Raw genomic sequence first — 16,633 nt, forward strand, 5'->3', positions numbered from 1 at the left:
CCCTCTCTCTCTCTCCCTTCTCCCCCCCTCTCTCTCTCTCTCTCTCGTTCTTCTCCCTTTCTCTCCTTCTTCCTCTCTCTCCCACTCTATCCCCCTCTCTTTCTCTCATTCTCCCTTTCTTTCCTCTCTCTCTCTCCCCCTTCCTCTCTCTTCTCTCTCTCTCTCCCCTTCTCTTTCTCCCTCTCACCTTCTCTTTCATTCTCCCGTCTTTTCTCCCCTCTCTCTTTCTTTCTCCCCTCTTTCTCCCTTTCTCCCCCCTCTCTTCCAATCTGCTGAGCTGTCAGTTTCTGCTAGCTGCGGTTCAATGCATCCCAAATGACTCCCTATTACCTAGCTAGTGCCTTTACGTGAGGATTCCGGTGCCAGTTGGGATGAATCCATAACAGCCTCAGAGGACCGCTGTTATTCCTCAGAACTCCCTGTAAAGTTGTCTGTTCCGCCAACAGTGTAGTAGTTTTATCTGAGAGCGTCAGTTTGAAACTTTGATTTTTTAGAAAAATGCACTGATGTACATCGATAAGGCTCTCCAGGAGACTGATATTGACTGAGTGGACTTGCCATTGTGATGCATCATTTGGACTGTTGGATGAGGCTTGCGGGTCACATTGAGATTGTTAGAAAATTCTCTATTGAACCAATGGGAGGTTATTGAACAAAAATGAAATACAAAATCCGTCTGCCCTCTTCACTGTTTCAAGTTAACTTGAACTTTTGCCTGGGTGGTGGGGGGTAAAGATATGACACAAATGTTTTAATCCTTGTTGATGTGTTTCTTTTTCTCTGTAGGCCCTGCTCAGGTTCCCATGATGTCCCCTAATGGTTCAGTGCCTCCAATATATGTGCCTCCTGGATACGTTTCACAGGTATGCCCCCTCTCTTCCTGTTTCACATGTATGCTCTCTACCTCTCTTCCTGTTTCACAGGTATGCTCCCTCTCTTCCTGTCTCGTGGACACACACACACCTACAATTTAAATTGTATTTGACCTTTGTAATGTACAGTGCCTTCAGAAAGTACTCTGACCCCTTGACCTTTTTTATATTATGTTACATTACAGCCTGAATTTAAAATGTATTAAATATAGATTATTTTTTTGGGTCACTGACCTACACAAAGTACTCTGTGGAAGTGGAATCGGGTTTTATAATTTTTTTAGTCAATAAGCTGAAAATGTCTTCGAGTCTAAGTTTTCAAGCCCTTTGTTGTGGCTTAAAGTTCAGCAGTAACAGTTTGCTTAACAAGTCACACGATAACTTGCTTTGTGTCCAATAATAGTGTTTAAACATCTCTGTACCTCACACGTACAGTTACCTGTAAGGTCCTCAATCGAGCAGTGAATTGGTAGATTACATAAACGGGATATATAAAAAAGCAGATATTGAATATCCCTTTAAACCTGGTGAAGTTATTAATTACACTATCGATGGTGTATCAATACACCCAGTCACTACAAAGATACAGGCTTCCTTCCTTACTCAGTTGCCAGAGAGGAAGGAAACTAGTCAGGGATTTCACCAGGAGGCCAATGGTGACTTTAAAACCGTTACTGTTTTTTAATTTTTTTATATAAAAATAGATATTTAACTTGGCGAGACAGTTGAGGACAAATTATTATTTACAATGACGGCCTACACCGGCCAAACCCGGATGATGCTGGGCCAATTGTGCTTTGCCTTATGGGACTCCCATTCACGGCCGGATGTGATGCAGCCTGAATTCGAACCAGAGACTAGTGACTCCTCACTGAGATGCAGTGCCTTAGACCGCTGTGCTACTCGGGAGCATGTACAGGAGGAAACTGAGGATGGCTCAACAACAGTGTAGTTACTCCAGAATGCTTAAGGACAGAGTGAAAAGAAGGAAGCCTGTACAGAACAAATATATATACTCCAAAAACATGCTTCCTGTTTGCAATAAGGCACTAAAATAAAACTGCAAAAATTAAACTATATATTTTTGTCCTGAAAATGTTTGGAGCAAATCCAACACTGAGTAACTGCCTCCATATTTTCAAGCATGTTGGTGGCTGTATCATGTTATGGGTATGCTTGTCATCGGCAAGAAGTCGTGAGTTTTTTAGGATGAAAATAAACTGAAAAGGGCGAAGCACAGGCAAAATCCTAGAGGAAAACCTGGTTTAGTCTGCTTTCCACCAGACACTTGAAGTATTTTTACAAGAATAATGTACACATATTGTATAATCCAGGTGTGCATAGCTCTTAGAGATTTACCCAGAAAGACTCACAGCTGAAATCACTCTTAGAGACTTACCCAGAAAGACACCGCTGTAATCACTGCCAAAGTTGATTCTAACATGTATTGACTACAGGTGTATGACTGCTTATGTAAATGAGATTTCTGTGTTTCATTTTCAAGACATTGCAAGAATAAAATGTATTTATTTTTTTTAAACACGTTTTCACTGTCATTATGGGTTATTGTGTGCTGATGGGCGAGGAAAACATGTTTAAAAAAAAATCCATTTTGAATTCAGGCTGTAACACAACAGCATGTGAAATAAGACAACAGGCATGACTGCTTCCAGAAGGCTCTGCGGAGGCTTATACAGACCGGTTCTCCTTTAATAAGTCTGAATCACTCTACTTCCTCAGACACAATCAAACATTTGTAACCCCTAATAACCTGTTGTCTCAGATCATATACAGAAGTGACCAATAATAATTGTTGTTTTCTCTCTCTCTCCCTGCCCCTCTCTCTCCCTACCCCTCTCTCTCCCTACTCTCGCTCTCTCCCTCCTCTCTCTCGCTCTCTCTCCCTCCCCTCTCTCTCCCGCCCCTCTCTCCCCGCTCTCTCTCGCTCTCTCTCGCTCTCTCCCGCCTCCTCGCTCTCCCCGCTCTCTCTCTCTCCCTCTCCCCGCTCTCTCTCCCTCCCCTCTCCCTCTCTCTCGCTCTCTCTCCCCTCTCTCTCCGCTCTCTCTCCCCGCTCTCTCTCCCCGCTCTCTCTCCCGCCCCTCTCTCTCGCTCTCTCTCTCTCCTCCCTCTCTCTCGCTCTCTCTCGCTCTCTCTCGCTCTCTCTCTCTCCCTCTCTCTCTCTCTCTCTCTCCCCTCTCTCTCCGCCTCTCTCGCTCTCGCCCGCTCTCTTCTCGCTCTCGCTCTCCCCCTACCTCGCCTCTCTCCCCCTACCCCCGCCCCTCCCCCTCCTCGCCCCTCCCCCTACCTCGCCCTCCCCCTACCTCCCCGCCCTCCCCCTACCTCGCCCTCCCCTACCTCGCCCTCCCCTACCTCGCCCTCCCCTACCTCGCTCTCCCCCTACCTCGCTCTCTCTCGCTCTCTCCCTACCTCGCTCTCTCTCTCGCTCTCTCTCTCGCTCTCTCTCTCGCTCTCTCCATCCATCAGATCATAGAGGAGAATGGAGTACGACGTGTTCTGGTCTTACCTCAGCAGCCAGAGTTCCACCCTGGGGGCCACTCCCCCCTGCACCACCCCCTCCTCCACCCCACGCCCACCTGCCCGCCTTCATCCCCCACCCTGCCATGTTGCCCCCCCCACCCCACCTCTACACAGGCATGGCGGGGGGTGTGGGAGACATGAGCTCCCAGTATATACCACAGTACCACCCAGCACACATTTACTCAGAGCAGGGTGAGTATATACACTACATAGTATACACTACACACTACATAGTATTCACTACATAGTATACACTATACACTACATAGAATACACTACATAGTGTACACTACATAGTATACACTACGCACTACACAGTACATAGTATACACTACATAGTATACACTACACACTACATAGTATACACTATGTAGTATACCCTATACACTAAACAGTGTACACTACGCACTACATAGTACACACTACATAGTATACACTACACACTACATAGTGTACACTACATAGTATACACTATGCACTACACAGTACATAGTATACTCTACATAGTATGCACTACACACTATACACTATATGATATGCACTACATAGTATAAGCTACACACTACATAGTATACACTACATTGTATACGCTACACACTAAATAGTATACAGTATACACTACATAGTATACACTACATACAGAGCATTCAGAAAGTATTCAGACCCCTTGACTTTTCCCACATTTTGTTACGTTGCAGTCTTATTCTAAATTGAATTAAATTGTTTTTCCTCATCAATTTACACACAGTACCCCATCATGACAAAGCAAAAACAGGTTTATAGACATTTTAGCAAATTTATAAAATAAAATATGAAATGTAACATTTACATTAATATTCAGACAATTTACTCAGTGTTGAAGAACCTTTGGCAGCGATAACAGCCTCAAGTCTTCTTGGGTATGACGCAACAATCTTGACATATCTGCATTTGGGAGTTTTTCCCATTCTTCTCTGCAGATCCTCTCAAGCTCTGTCAGGTTGGATGGGGAGCGTCGCTGCACAGCTATTTTCAGGTCTCTCCAGGGATGTTTGATCGGGTTCACGTCCGGGCTCTGACTGGGCCAATCAAGGACATTCAGAGACTTGTCCCGAAGCCACTCTTGCGTTGTCTTGGCTGTGTGCTTTGGGTCATTGTCCTGTTGGAAGGTGAACCTTCACCCCATGCTTCAACGTGGGGATGGTGCCAGGTTTCCTCCAGACGTGACGCTTGGCATTCACGCCAAAAAATTAAATCTTTGTTTCATCAGACCAGAGCATCTTGTTTTGTCCTTTAGGTGCCTGTTGGCTCCAAGCAGGCTGTCATATGTGCCTTTTTACTGAGGAGTGGCTTCCGTCAGGTTACTCTACCATAAAGGCCTGATTGGTGGAGTGCTGCAGAGATGCTTGTCCTTCTGGAAGGTTCTCCCATCTCCATAGACAAACACTAGAGCTCTGTCAGAGTGACCATTGGATTCTTGGTCTCCTCCCGGATTCTTGGTCACCTCAGTTTGGCCGGGCGGCCAGTTCTAGTGGCCTCCAACATTCTTATTCTCAGTCATTTGTTGTATTGGATTTGCCCCAAACACAACACTTTGTATTCAGGACACATTTCTGTTGTTGTTGAATATTTTGTATTCTGTTCAGGCTTCCTTCTTTTCACTCTCATTTAGGTTAGTATTGTGGAGTAACTACAATGCTGTTGATCAATCCTCAGTTACCTCCTATCACAGCCATTAAACTCTCTAACTGTTTTAAAGTCACCATTGGCCTCATGGTGAAATCCCTGAGCGGTTTCCTTCCTCTCCGGCAACTGAGTTAGGAAGGACGTCTTTATCGTTGTAGTGACTGGGTGTATTGATACACCATCCAAAGTGTAATTAATAACTTCACCAGGTTCAAAGGGATATTCAATATCTGCTTTATTTTTTACCCATCTACCAATAGGGGCCCTTCTTTGAGTCATTGGAAAACCTCCCTGGTCTTTGTGGTTGAATCTGTGTTTGAAATTCACTGCTCGACTGGGGGACCTTAGAGATAATTGTCTGTGGGGGTGTTCAGAGATGAGGTAGTCATGACAAAAATCATATTAAGCATTATTATTGCACACAGAGTCCATACAATTTATTATGTGATTTGTTTTAGCACATTTTTTTTACTCAACTTATTTAGGCTTGACATAACAAAAGGGGTTGTGTACTTATTGACTCAAGACAAATCTCAATTTAATCCAGTTTAAATTCCGGCTGTAACCCTGTAATGTGGAGTAAGTCATGGCGTATGAATACTGTCTGTGTCTCTGTGTATCTGTACATACCTGTTCTGCATGTCTAAGTGTCTGTGTGTGTCTGGACTCCTCCCAGTCTCGGCAGATTCTCATTCCTGTGTGTCTGGTCTCCTCCCAGTCTCGGCAGATTCTCATTCCTGTGTGTCTGGTCTCCCAGTCTCAGCAGATTCTCATTCCTGTGTGTCTGGTCTCCTCCCAGTCTCGGCAGATTCTCATTCCCTGGTCTCACGGAGATTCTCATTCCTGCTGGTCTCCTCCCAGTCTCGCAGATTCTCATTCCTGTGTCTGGTCTCACTCGCAGATTCTCATTCCCCACACGGAACCGCGGGGGCCAGCAAGACCTACGAGCGTCTGCAGAAGAAGCTCAAGGAGCGGCAAGGGGGAGAGAGAGGAGGAGGAGGAGGTGGTCAGATGAAGGACAGCCCCCCTCCCTCGCCGCAGAAGAGTCGAAGCAGCCCGCCCTCCATGGACAGTATCTACAATGGGGTGGTTGGAGGAGTGAAGGGGCTGGAGGCTGAACTGGGACCGGGACAGACCAGCACCACCGCCAAGCAAATGGAGAAAGAACCTGGAGGTAAGGAGGGCCAGTGGCCCGAGGGGTGGCTATTTAAGGTGAAGGAGAGGACCAGGGGCTGGGACAGGAACAGGGGCTGGGACAGGAACAGGGGCTGGGTCAAGGGCAGGGGTAGCGGCTGGGTCAGGGGCTGGGTCAGGGGCTGGGTCAGGGGTAGGGCCTGGGTCAGGGGCTGGGTCAGGGGTAGGGGTTGGGTAGGGGCTCAGGGGGGTAGGGGTTGGGACAAGGGGTTGGGACAAGGGGCTGGGCGAAGGGGCAGTGGTGGAAAAAGTACCCAATTGTACCACTTTCCTTGACACCCTGCGCCGTAACACATTATGACATGGTCATACTGTGTCGTAACAGCTGACATAACTTGTCATAACCTGTCATAGTATGGTCATAACGCTGTCGTGACACAAACAGTGCATTCGGGAAAGTATTCAGACCCCTTGACTTTTTCCACATGTGTTACGTTACAGCCTTATTCTAAAATGGATTTTAAAAAATTCATCATCAACCTACACACAATACCCCGTAATGACAAAGCGAATAGGTTTTTAGACATTTTTGCAAATTTATTACAAATATGAAACAAATACCTTATTTACATAAGTATTCAAACCCTTTGCTTTGAGACACAACATTGACCTCAGGTGCATCCTGTTTCCATTGATCATCCTTGAGATGTTTCTACAACTTGATTGGAGTCCACCTGTGGTAAATTCAATTGATTAGACATGATTTGGAAAGGCACACACCTGTCTATATAAGGTCGCACAGTTGACAGTGAATGTCAGAGCAAAGACAGGATTGTGTCGAGTCACAGATCTGGGGAAGGGAACCAAAACATGTCTGCAGCATTGAAGGTTCCCAAGAACACAGTGGTCTCCATCGTTCTTAAATGGAAGAAGTTTGGAACCACCAAGACTCTTCTAGAGCTGGCTGCCTGGACAAACTGAGCAATCGGGGGAGAAGGACCTTGGTCAGGGAGGTGACCAAAAACCCGATGGTCACTCTGACAAAGCTCCAGAGTTCCTCTGTGGAGATGGGAGAACCTTCCAGAAGGACAACCATCTCTGCAGCACTCCACCAATCAGGCCTTTATGGTAGTGTAATACACTGTATATTTGGACCTGTTGTGATATGTACTGTGTTATTTTATGACTGGCTATGACGCCTGCATAAGTAAAAAAAAATCCACAAAACCACACAAGGATATACATTCCATTACACCAGGTATTCCCAAACTGGGGGTACGAGCCTTCAGGGGTACGCCAAATAAAAATGTCATTCGTAATTTTTTTAAAACGTTTTTTTTTTTTTTTCTCTCGCCTGAGTAGCCTCGTTTCACTGCCAAAAAATTAAATTAAACCATCTCAGCGAAATAACAACACAATGTCAAATAGAGGTCAAATAATTAACCTCCAATCACATGAACCGTTACTCTCTGGTGGAAATGAGAGTCCCCAGGCATTTTTGTCGTATTACCATACATTTATTAGTAGCGTAATTAATAATTAATTAGATTGAATAGAATAACTGATGCGTCGTTTACTTTTATATCAGAACCGAACGCAATGTGTCAGTGAGTAACCAGGTCACCGACACCGGGAACCAGGTCACCAACACCGGTCACCAGGTCACCAACACCGGTCACCAGGTCACCGACACCGGTCACCAGGTCACCGACACCGGTCACCAGGTCACCGACACCGGTCACCAGGTCACCGACACCGGTCACCAGGTCACCGACACCGGTCACCAGGTCACCGACACCGGGAACCAGGTCACCGACACCGGTCACCAACACTCGGCTGTTGGGATCCCCCAGGGTTTTACCCTATTAAAACTATACTATATAAACTAAGACTGTCCAGGCGTTCCGTTGTCCAGGCGTTCCATGTGTCCAGGCGTTCCGTTGTCCAGGCGTTCCATGTGTCCAGGCGTTCCGTTGTCCAGGCGTTCCATGTGTCCAGGCGTTCCGTTGTCCAGGCGTTCCATGTGTCCAGGCGTTCCATGTGTCCAGGCGTTCCATGTGTCCAGGCGTTCCGTTGTCCAGGCGTTCCATGTGTCCAGGCGTCCATTGTCCAGGCGTTCCATGTGTCCAGGCGTTCCGTTGTCCAGGCGTTCCATTGTCCAGACGTTCCATTGTCCAGACGTTCCATTGACCAGACGTTCCATGTGTCCAGGCGTTCCGTTGTCCAGACGTTCCATTGACCAGACGTTCCATTGTCCAGGCGTTCCATGTGTCCAGGCGTTCCGTTGTCCAGGCGTTCCATTGTCCAGACATTCCATTGACCAGACGTTCCATTGACCAGGCGTTCCATGTGTCCAGGCGTTCCGTTGTCCAGGCGTTCCGTTGTCCAGGCGTTCCGTTGTCCAGGCGTTCCGTTGTCCAGGCGTTCCGTTGTCCAGGCGTTCCGTTGTCCAGGCGTTCCGTTGTCCAGATTGGCTCACATTCAACAAATCTGATCTAACAAAGTGGATATTCTTCAAATGCTACATGATTTGTGTGGTGTAACAGGCCCACAATATGGTTACTTAAGTCCGATTTGGATATACAGTTGAAGTCGGAAGTTCACGGACACTTCGGTTGGAGTCATTAAAACTAGTTTTTCTACCACACCACATTTCTTGTTAACAAACTATAGTTTTGGCAAGTCGGTTAGGACATCTACTTTGTGCATGACACAAGTCATTTTTCCAACAATTGTCTACAGACAGATTATTTCACTTATAATTCACTGTATCACAATTCCAGTGGGTCAGAAGTTTACATACACTAAGTTAACTGTGCCTTCAAAACAGCTTGCTAAATTCCAGAAAATGATGTCATGGCTTTAGATGCTTCTGATAGGCTAATTGACATCATTTGAATCAATTGGAGGTGTACCTGTGGATGTATTTCAAGGCCTACCTTCAAACTCTGCCTCATTGCTTGACATTATGGGAAAATCAAAAGAAATCAGCCAAGACCTCAGAAACAAAATTTTAGACCTCCAAGTCTGTTTCATCATTGGGAGCAATTTCCAAACGTCTGAAGGTACCATGTTCATCTGTATAAACAATAGTACGCAAGTATAAGCACGATGGGACCACGCAGCCGTCATACCGCTCAGGAAGGAGACACGTTCTGTCTCCTAGAGATGAACATTTTGGTGCGAAAAGTGCAAATCAATCCCAGAACAACAGCAAAGGACCTTGTGAAGATGCTGCAGGAAACGGGTACAAAAGTGTCTATATCCACAGTTAAACGAGTCCTATATCGACATAACCTGAAAGACTGCTTAGCAAGGAAGAAGCCACTAACCGGTTTGCAACTGCACATGGGGACAAAGATCGTACTTTTTGGAGAAATGTCCTCTGGTCTGATGAAACAAAAATAGAACTGTTTGGCCATAATGACAATTGTTATGTTTGGAGGAAAAAGGGGGAGGCTTGCAAGAAGAACACCATCCCAACCGTGAAGCATGGGGGTGGCAGCATCATGTTGTGAGGTGCTTTTCTGCAGCAGGGACTGGTGCACTTAACAAAATAGATGGCAACATGAGGGAAAATTATGTGGATATATTGAAGCAACATCTCAAGACATCAGTCAGGAAGTTAAAGCTTGGTCGTAAATGGGTCTTCCAAATGGACAATGACCCCAAGCATACTTCCAAAGTTGTGGCAAAATGGCTTAAGGACAACAATGTCAAGGTATTGGAGTGGCCATCACAAAGCCCTGACCTTATTCCTATAGAAAAGTTACACCAGCTCTGTCAGGAGGAACGGGCCAAAATTCACCCAACTTATTATGGGAAGCTTGTGGAAGGCAACCAGAAACGTTTGACCCAAGTTAAACAAAGTAAAGGCAATGCTACCAAATACTACTTGAATGTATGTAAACTTCTGACCCACTGGGAATGTGATGAAAGAAATAAAAGCTGAAATAAATAATTTTATAATTTATTCTGACATTTCACACTGTAAAGATAAAGTGGTGATCCTAACTGAGCTTCGACGTGGAATTTCTACTCTGATTAAATGTCAGGAATTGTGATAACCTGAGTTTAAATGTATTTGGCTAAGGTGTATGTAAACTTCCGAATTCAGCTGTAGGTGTTCCTTTTGTCCAGGTTGGAAAGGGCACTGTTGAGTGCCATAGAGATTGCATTATCTGTGGATCAGTTGGGGCGGTATGCAAATTGGAGTGGGTCTAGAGTTTCTGGGATAATGGTGTTGATGTGAGCCATGACCAGCCTTTCAAAGCACTTAATGACTACTGATGTGAGTGCTACGGGTCAGTAGTCATTTATGCAGGTTACCTTAGTGTTCTTGGGCAAAGGGACTATGGTGGTCTGCTTGAAACATGTTGGTATTTCAGTGTTACTTGACCTTTGTAAAAGTTTGAAGCCACATCCGACGAGTGTCAGAGCCGGTGTAGTAGGATTCAATCTTAGTCCTGTATTGACGCTTTGCCTGTTTGATGGTTCGTCGGAGGGCAAAGCGAGATTTCTTACAAGCTTCCGGATTGGCTTCCGTGCTTCTACACCTGCATTGCTTGCTGTTTGGGGGTTTTAGGCTGGGTTTCTGTACAGCACTTTGAGATATCAGCTGATGTAGGAAGGACTATATAAATACATTTGATTTGATTGGATAGAGTCCTGCTCCTTGAGAGTGGCAGCTCTACCCTTTAACTCAGTGCGGATGTTGCCTGTAATCCATTGCTTTCTGGTTGGGGTATGTACGTACGGTCACTGTGGGGACAACATCATTGACTTACTTATTGTGGGGCGGCAGGGTAGCCTAGTGGTTAGAGTGTAGAGGCGGCAGCGTAGCCTAGTGGTTAGAGCGTTGGACTAGTAACCGGAAGGTTGCGAGTTCAAACCCCCGAGCTGACAAGGTACAAATCTGTCGTTCTGCCCCTGAACAGGCAGTTAACCCACTGTTCCCAGGCCGTCATTGAAAATAAGAATTTGTTCTGAATTTGTGGTGTACTCCTCAATGCCATCGGAGGAATCCCGGAACATATTCCAGTCTGTGCTCGCATAACAGTCCTGTAGCTTAGTGTCATTTTAATTATTTTAGTAGACTCTCTTATCCAGAGTGACTTAGTGCTTTCATCTTAAGATGGCTAGGTGAGACAACCACATCACAGTCGTAGTAAAGTACATGTTTTCCCCTCAATAACAAACTTATCATCTTAGTCAGAGCTAGTGGGTAGTGACTTGCATCAAGGGGGAAGCTGGTCCCACCGTTGGGGTTCCAGGACAGAGAAGAGGTTTGACTGTACATGAATGGACCTGTCTGTTACTCTGGGATTAACATGTGAATGATGAATCTGTTTTTTTTTTTTTTTTTGTGCGTAATAAATTGCATAACTTAATATCGTAATTTCTTCTGTGTGTTTCCTTCTAGACATGGATAAAGAGGCTCAGCTCCTACAGGCCCTGTTGAACACTGTCAGTAAACCAGTGGTGAGTGTCTCTCTGTGTCTTGTCTTTCATATCATGGACTTTACATAACATAATATTTCAAATCAAGAGTTTATGACATGCACAAGGGCCGCAGATGGAATTGCAGGGTAGGGTGAAATTGCAGGGTAGCTGATTGGGGGGTGGAAGGACAGGGGGGTAGCTGACTGGGGTTGGAAGGACAGGGGGTGGAAGGACAGGGGGGTAGCTGATTGGGGGTGGAAGGACAGGGGGTAGCTGACTGGGGTGTGGAAGGACGGGGGTGGAAGGACAGGGGTGTAGCTGACTGAGGGTGGAAGGACAGGGGGTAGCTGATTGGGGGGTGGAAGGACAGGGGGGTAGCTGACTGGGGGTGGAAGGACAGGGGGGTAGCTGATTGGGGGGTGGAAGGACAGGGGGTAGCTGACTGGGGTGTGGAAGGACGGGGGTGGAAGGACAGGGGTGTAGCTGACTGAGGGGTGGAAGGACAGGGGGTAGCTGATTGGGGGTGGAAGGACAGGGGGGTAGCTGATTGGGGGTGGAAGGACAGGGGGTAGCTGATTGGGGGGTAGCTGATTGGGGGGTGGAAGGACAGGGGGTAGCTGATTGGGGGGTGGAAGGACAGGGGGTAGCTGACTGGGGGTGGAAGGACTGACTGGGGGGTGGAAGGACAGGGGGTAGCTGATTGGGGGGTGGAAGGACTGGTGGGTTAGCTGATTGGGGGGTGGAAGGACTGGGGGTTAGCTGATTGGGTGGTGGAGGACAGGGGGGTTAGCTGATTGGGGGCTGTTGGATGGGGGTTAGCTGATTGGGGGGTGGAAGGACAGGGGGGTTAGCTGATTGGGGGTGTTGGATGGGGGTTAGCTGATTGGGGTGGAAGGGGGTGTAGCTGATTGGGGGGTGGAAGGACAGGGGGGTTAGCTGATTGGGGGGTGTTGGATGGGGGTTAGCTGATTGGGGGGTGTTGGATGGGGGTTAGCTGATTGGGGGGTGGAAGGACAGGTGGGTTAGCTGATTGGGGGGTGGAAGGACAGGGGGTAGCTGATAGGGGTGGAAGGACAGGGGGTAGCTGATTGGGGGTGTTGTATGGGGGTTAGCTGATTGGGGGGTGGAAGGACTGGGGGTTAGCTGATTGGGGGTGGAAGGACTGGGGGTTAGCTGATTGGGGGGTGGAAGGACTGGGGGTTAGCTGATTGGGGGGTGGAAGGACTGGGGGGGGCTGATTGGGGGTGGAAGGACTGGGGGTTAGCTGATTGGGGGGGGAAGGACTAGGGGTTAGCTGATTGGGGGTGGAAGGACGGGGGGGAGTAGCTGACTGGGGGTTAGCTGATTGGGGGTTAGCTGACTGGGGGATGTTGATGGGGGGAGGTAGCTGACTGGGAGGTCATAGGTAATTGTCTGGGCGGTGGTAGGTCAGGAGGGGGGCAGGGTTAGCTGACTGTGGGGTGGTAGGTCAGGAGAAGGGCAGGGGTAGCTGACTGGGGGGTGGTAGGTCAGGAGAAGGGCAGGGGTAACTGACTGCTACAGAACGGACAAGTTATTAGTTACAGAACGGACGAGTTATTAGCTACAGAACGGAGGAGGTATTAGGAGGAAGGTATTAGCTACAGAACGGAGGAGGTATTAGCTACAGAACGGAGGAGGTATGGAGGAGGTATTAGCTACAGAACGGAGGAGGTATTAGCTACAGAACGGAGGAGCAATGGATGAGGTATTAGCTACAGAACAGAGGAGGTATGGAGGAGGTGTTGGCTCCAGGACAGAGGGGGTGTTGGCTACAGGACAGAGGGGGTGTTGGCTTCAGGACAGAGGGGGTGTTGGCTTCAGGACAGAGGGGGTGTTGGCTACAGGACAGAGGGGGTGTTGGCTACAGGAGAGAGGGGGTGTTGGCTACAGGAGAGAGGGGGTGTTGGCTACAGGAGAGAGGGGGTGTTGGCTACAGGAGAGAGGGGGTATTGGCTACAGGACAGAGGGGGTATTGGCTACAGGACAGAGGAGGTAATGCTATTGATGTCTGATCTAATGAGTACTTAACTGGTCTTTTTGTTGGATTACGAGTGGAGATTTTACCCTAATCATGTTGAAGTCATTGAGTAGTAGGCCTAATGTATTTCTGTTCTGAATCTGATGTCTGCTGGAGCAGATCAAAGCTCTAATGAAGAACCACTTTTCCTTCCTTCGTACCATGCAGGATTAGGCTGGTGCAGTCAAAGGCTTGCATCCCAAATGCCACCCTACTTCCCTATACAGGGTACTACTTTTGACCAGATGGGGTGCCATTTGGGACGCAGGCCCAAGCCTAGTTTAAAAACCCAGCAAGCTCCAGCTGTTGGATGAGAACTGGAAATAGAATGTATTTAACCTTATATGAGATGATTCTTGTCATCATGCATGTCTCTGTCATCAATATCTGATGTCAGACCCATGTAAAGTACCAAAACAAGTATATTTGACAGCGAGATGGGGGAGGTTTGGAGAGAGAGATGGGGGAGGTTTGGAGAGAGAGATGGGGGAGGTTTGGAGAGAGAGATGGGGGACGTTTGGAGAGAGAGATGGGGGAGGTTTGGAGAGAGAGATGGGGGAGGTTTGGAGAGAGAGATGGGGGAGGTTTGGAGAGAGAGAGATGGGGGAGGTTTGGAGAGAGAGATGGGGGAGGTTTGGAGAGAGAGATGGGGGAGGTTTGGAGAGAGAGAGATGGGGGAGGTTTGGAGAGAGAGAGATGGGGGAGGTTTGGAGAGAGAGAGATGGGGGAGGTTTGGAGAGAGAGAGATGGGGGAGGTTTGGAGAGAGAGAGATGGGGGAGGTTTGGACAGAGAGAGATGGGGAGGTTTGGAGAGAGAGAGATGGGGGAGGTTTGGAGAGATGGGGGGAGGTTTGGAGAGAGAGAGGGGGGAGGTTTGGGAGATGGGGGAGGTTTGGAGATTGCGAGATGGGGAGGTTTGGAGATTGCGAGATGGGGGAGGTTTGGAGATTGCGAGATGGGGAGGTTTGGAGATTGCGAGATGGGGGAGGTTTGGAGAGAGAGAGATGGGGGAGGTTTGGAGATTGCGAGATGGGGGAGGTTTGGAGATTGCGAGATGGGGGAGGTTTGGAGATTGCGAGATGGGGGAGGTTTGGAGATTGAGATGGGGGAGGTTTGAGAGATGGGGGAGGTTTGAGAGATGGGGGAGGTTTGAGAGATGGGGGAGGTTTGAGAGATGGGGGAGGTTTGAGAGATGGGGAGGTTTGAGAGATGGGGGAGGTTTGAGAGATGGGGGAGGTTTGAGAGATGGGGAGGTTTGAGAGATGGGGGAGGTTTGAGAGATGGGGGAGGTTTGAGAGATGGGGGAGGTTTGGAGTTTGAGAGATGGGGGAGGTTTGGAGTTTGAGAGATGGGGGAGGTTTGGAGTTTGAGAGATGGGGGAGGTTTGGAGTTTGAGAGATGGGGAGGTTTGGAGTTTGAGAGATGGGGGAGGTTTGGAGTTGGAGTTTGAGAGATGGGGGAGGTTTGGAGTTTGAGAGATGGGGGAGGTTTGGAGTTTGAGAGAGAGGGGGGAGGTTTGGAGTTTGAGAGAGAGGGGGAGGTTTGGAGTTTGAGAGAGAGAGGGGAGGTTTGGAGTTTGAGAGAGAGAGGGGGAGGTTTGGAGTTTGAGAGAGAGGGGGAGGTTTGGAGTTTGAGAGAGAGATGGGGGAGGTTTGGAGTTTGAGAGAGAGAGGGGAGGTTTGGAGTTTGAGAGAGAGAGGGGGAGGTTTGGAGTTTGAGAGAGAGAGGGGAGGTTTGGAGTTTGAGAGAGAGAGGGGAGGTTTGGAGTTTGAGAGAGAGGGGGGAGGTTTGGAGTTTGAGAGAGAGAGGGGGAGGTTTGGAGTTTGAGAGAGAGAGGGGGAGGTTTGGAGTTTGAGAGAGAGATGGGGAGGTTTGGAGATTGAGAGAGAGATGGGGAGGTTTGGAGATTGAGAGAGATGGGGAGGTTTGGAGATTGAGAGAGAGATGGGGAGGTTTGGAGATTGAGAGAGAGATGGGGAGGTTTGGAGATTGAGAGAGAGATGGGGAGGTTTGGAGATTGAGAGAGAGATGGGGAGGTTTGGAGATTGAGAGAGAGATGGGGAGGTTTGGAGATTGAGAGAGAGATGGGGAGGTTTGGAGATTGAGAGAGAGATGGGGAGGTTTGGAGATTGAGAGAGAGATGGGGAGGTTTGGAGATTGAGAGAGAGATGGGGAGGTTTGGAGATTGAGAGAGAGATGGGGAGGTTTGGAGATTGAGAGAGAGATGGGGAGGTTTGGAGATTGAGAGAGAGATGGGGAGGTTTGGAGATTGAGAGAGAGATGGGGAGGTTTGGAGATTGAGAGAGAGATGGGGAGGTTTGGAGATTGAGAGAGAGATGGGGAGGTTTGGAGATTGAGAGAGAGATGGGGAGGTTTGGAGATTGAGAGAGAGATGGGGAGGTTTGGAGATTGAGAGAGAGATGGGGAGGTTTGGAGATTGAGAGAGAGATGGGGAGGTTTGGAGATTGAGAGAGAGATGGGGAGGTTTGGAGATGGAGAGAGAGATGGGGAGGTTTGGAGATGGAGAGAGAGAGATGGGGGGTTTGGAGAGAGATGGGAGAGGTTTGGAGAGAGAGATGGGGAGGTTTGGAGTTTGAGACATGGGGAGGTTTGGTGTTTGAGAGATGGGGAGGTTTGGTGTTTGAGTGATGGGGGAGGTTTGGAGATGGAGAGAGAGAGATGGGGAGGTTTGGAGATGGGGAGGTTTGGAGATGGAGAGAGAGATGGGGGTTTGGAGAGAGAGATGGGTGAGGTTTGGAGAGAGAGATGGGTGAGGTTTGGTGAGAGAGATGGGTGAGGTTTGGTGAGAGAGATGGGTGAGGTTTGGTGAGAGAGATGGGAGAGGTTTGGAGTTTGAGAGATGGGGGAGGTTTGGAGTTTGAGAGATGGGGGAGGTTTGGAGTTTGACAGAGGGGGGAGGTTTGGAGTTTGACAGAGGGGGAGG

General features: G+C 48.2%; 1 protein-coding gene across 1 annotated transcript in view; it reads left to right on the forward strand.

Annotated features, from left to right (window-relative positions):
- The window catches only part of fndc3a (fibronectin type III domain containing 3A), a 138,992-nt gene that overhangs the window by 55,020 nt on the left and 67,339 nt on the right, over nucleotides 1-16,633 (forward strand). Inside the window, 6 exon segments of the mRNA XM_064985412.1 lie at nucleotides 787-863; nucleotides 3,357-3,441; nucleotides 3,444-3,602; nucleotides 5,752-5,772; nucleotides 5,977-6,249; nucleotides 11,632-11,690. Of these exon segments, the coding sequence (XP_064841484.1) occupies nucleotides 787-863; nucleotides 3,357-3,441; nucleotides 3,444-3,602; nucleotides 5,752-5,772; nucleotides 5,977-6,249; nucleotides 11,632-11,690 (674 nt within the window).

This window comes from Oncorhynchus masou, chromosome 13 (genome assembly GCF_036934945.1).
Source record: "Oncorhynchus masou masou isolate Uvic2021 chromosome 13, UVic_Omas_1.1, whole genome shotgun sequence".
NCBI classification, from domain to species: Eukaryota; Metazoa; Chordata; class Actinopteri; order Salmoniformes; family Salmonidae; genus Oncorhynchus; species Oncorhynchus masou.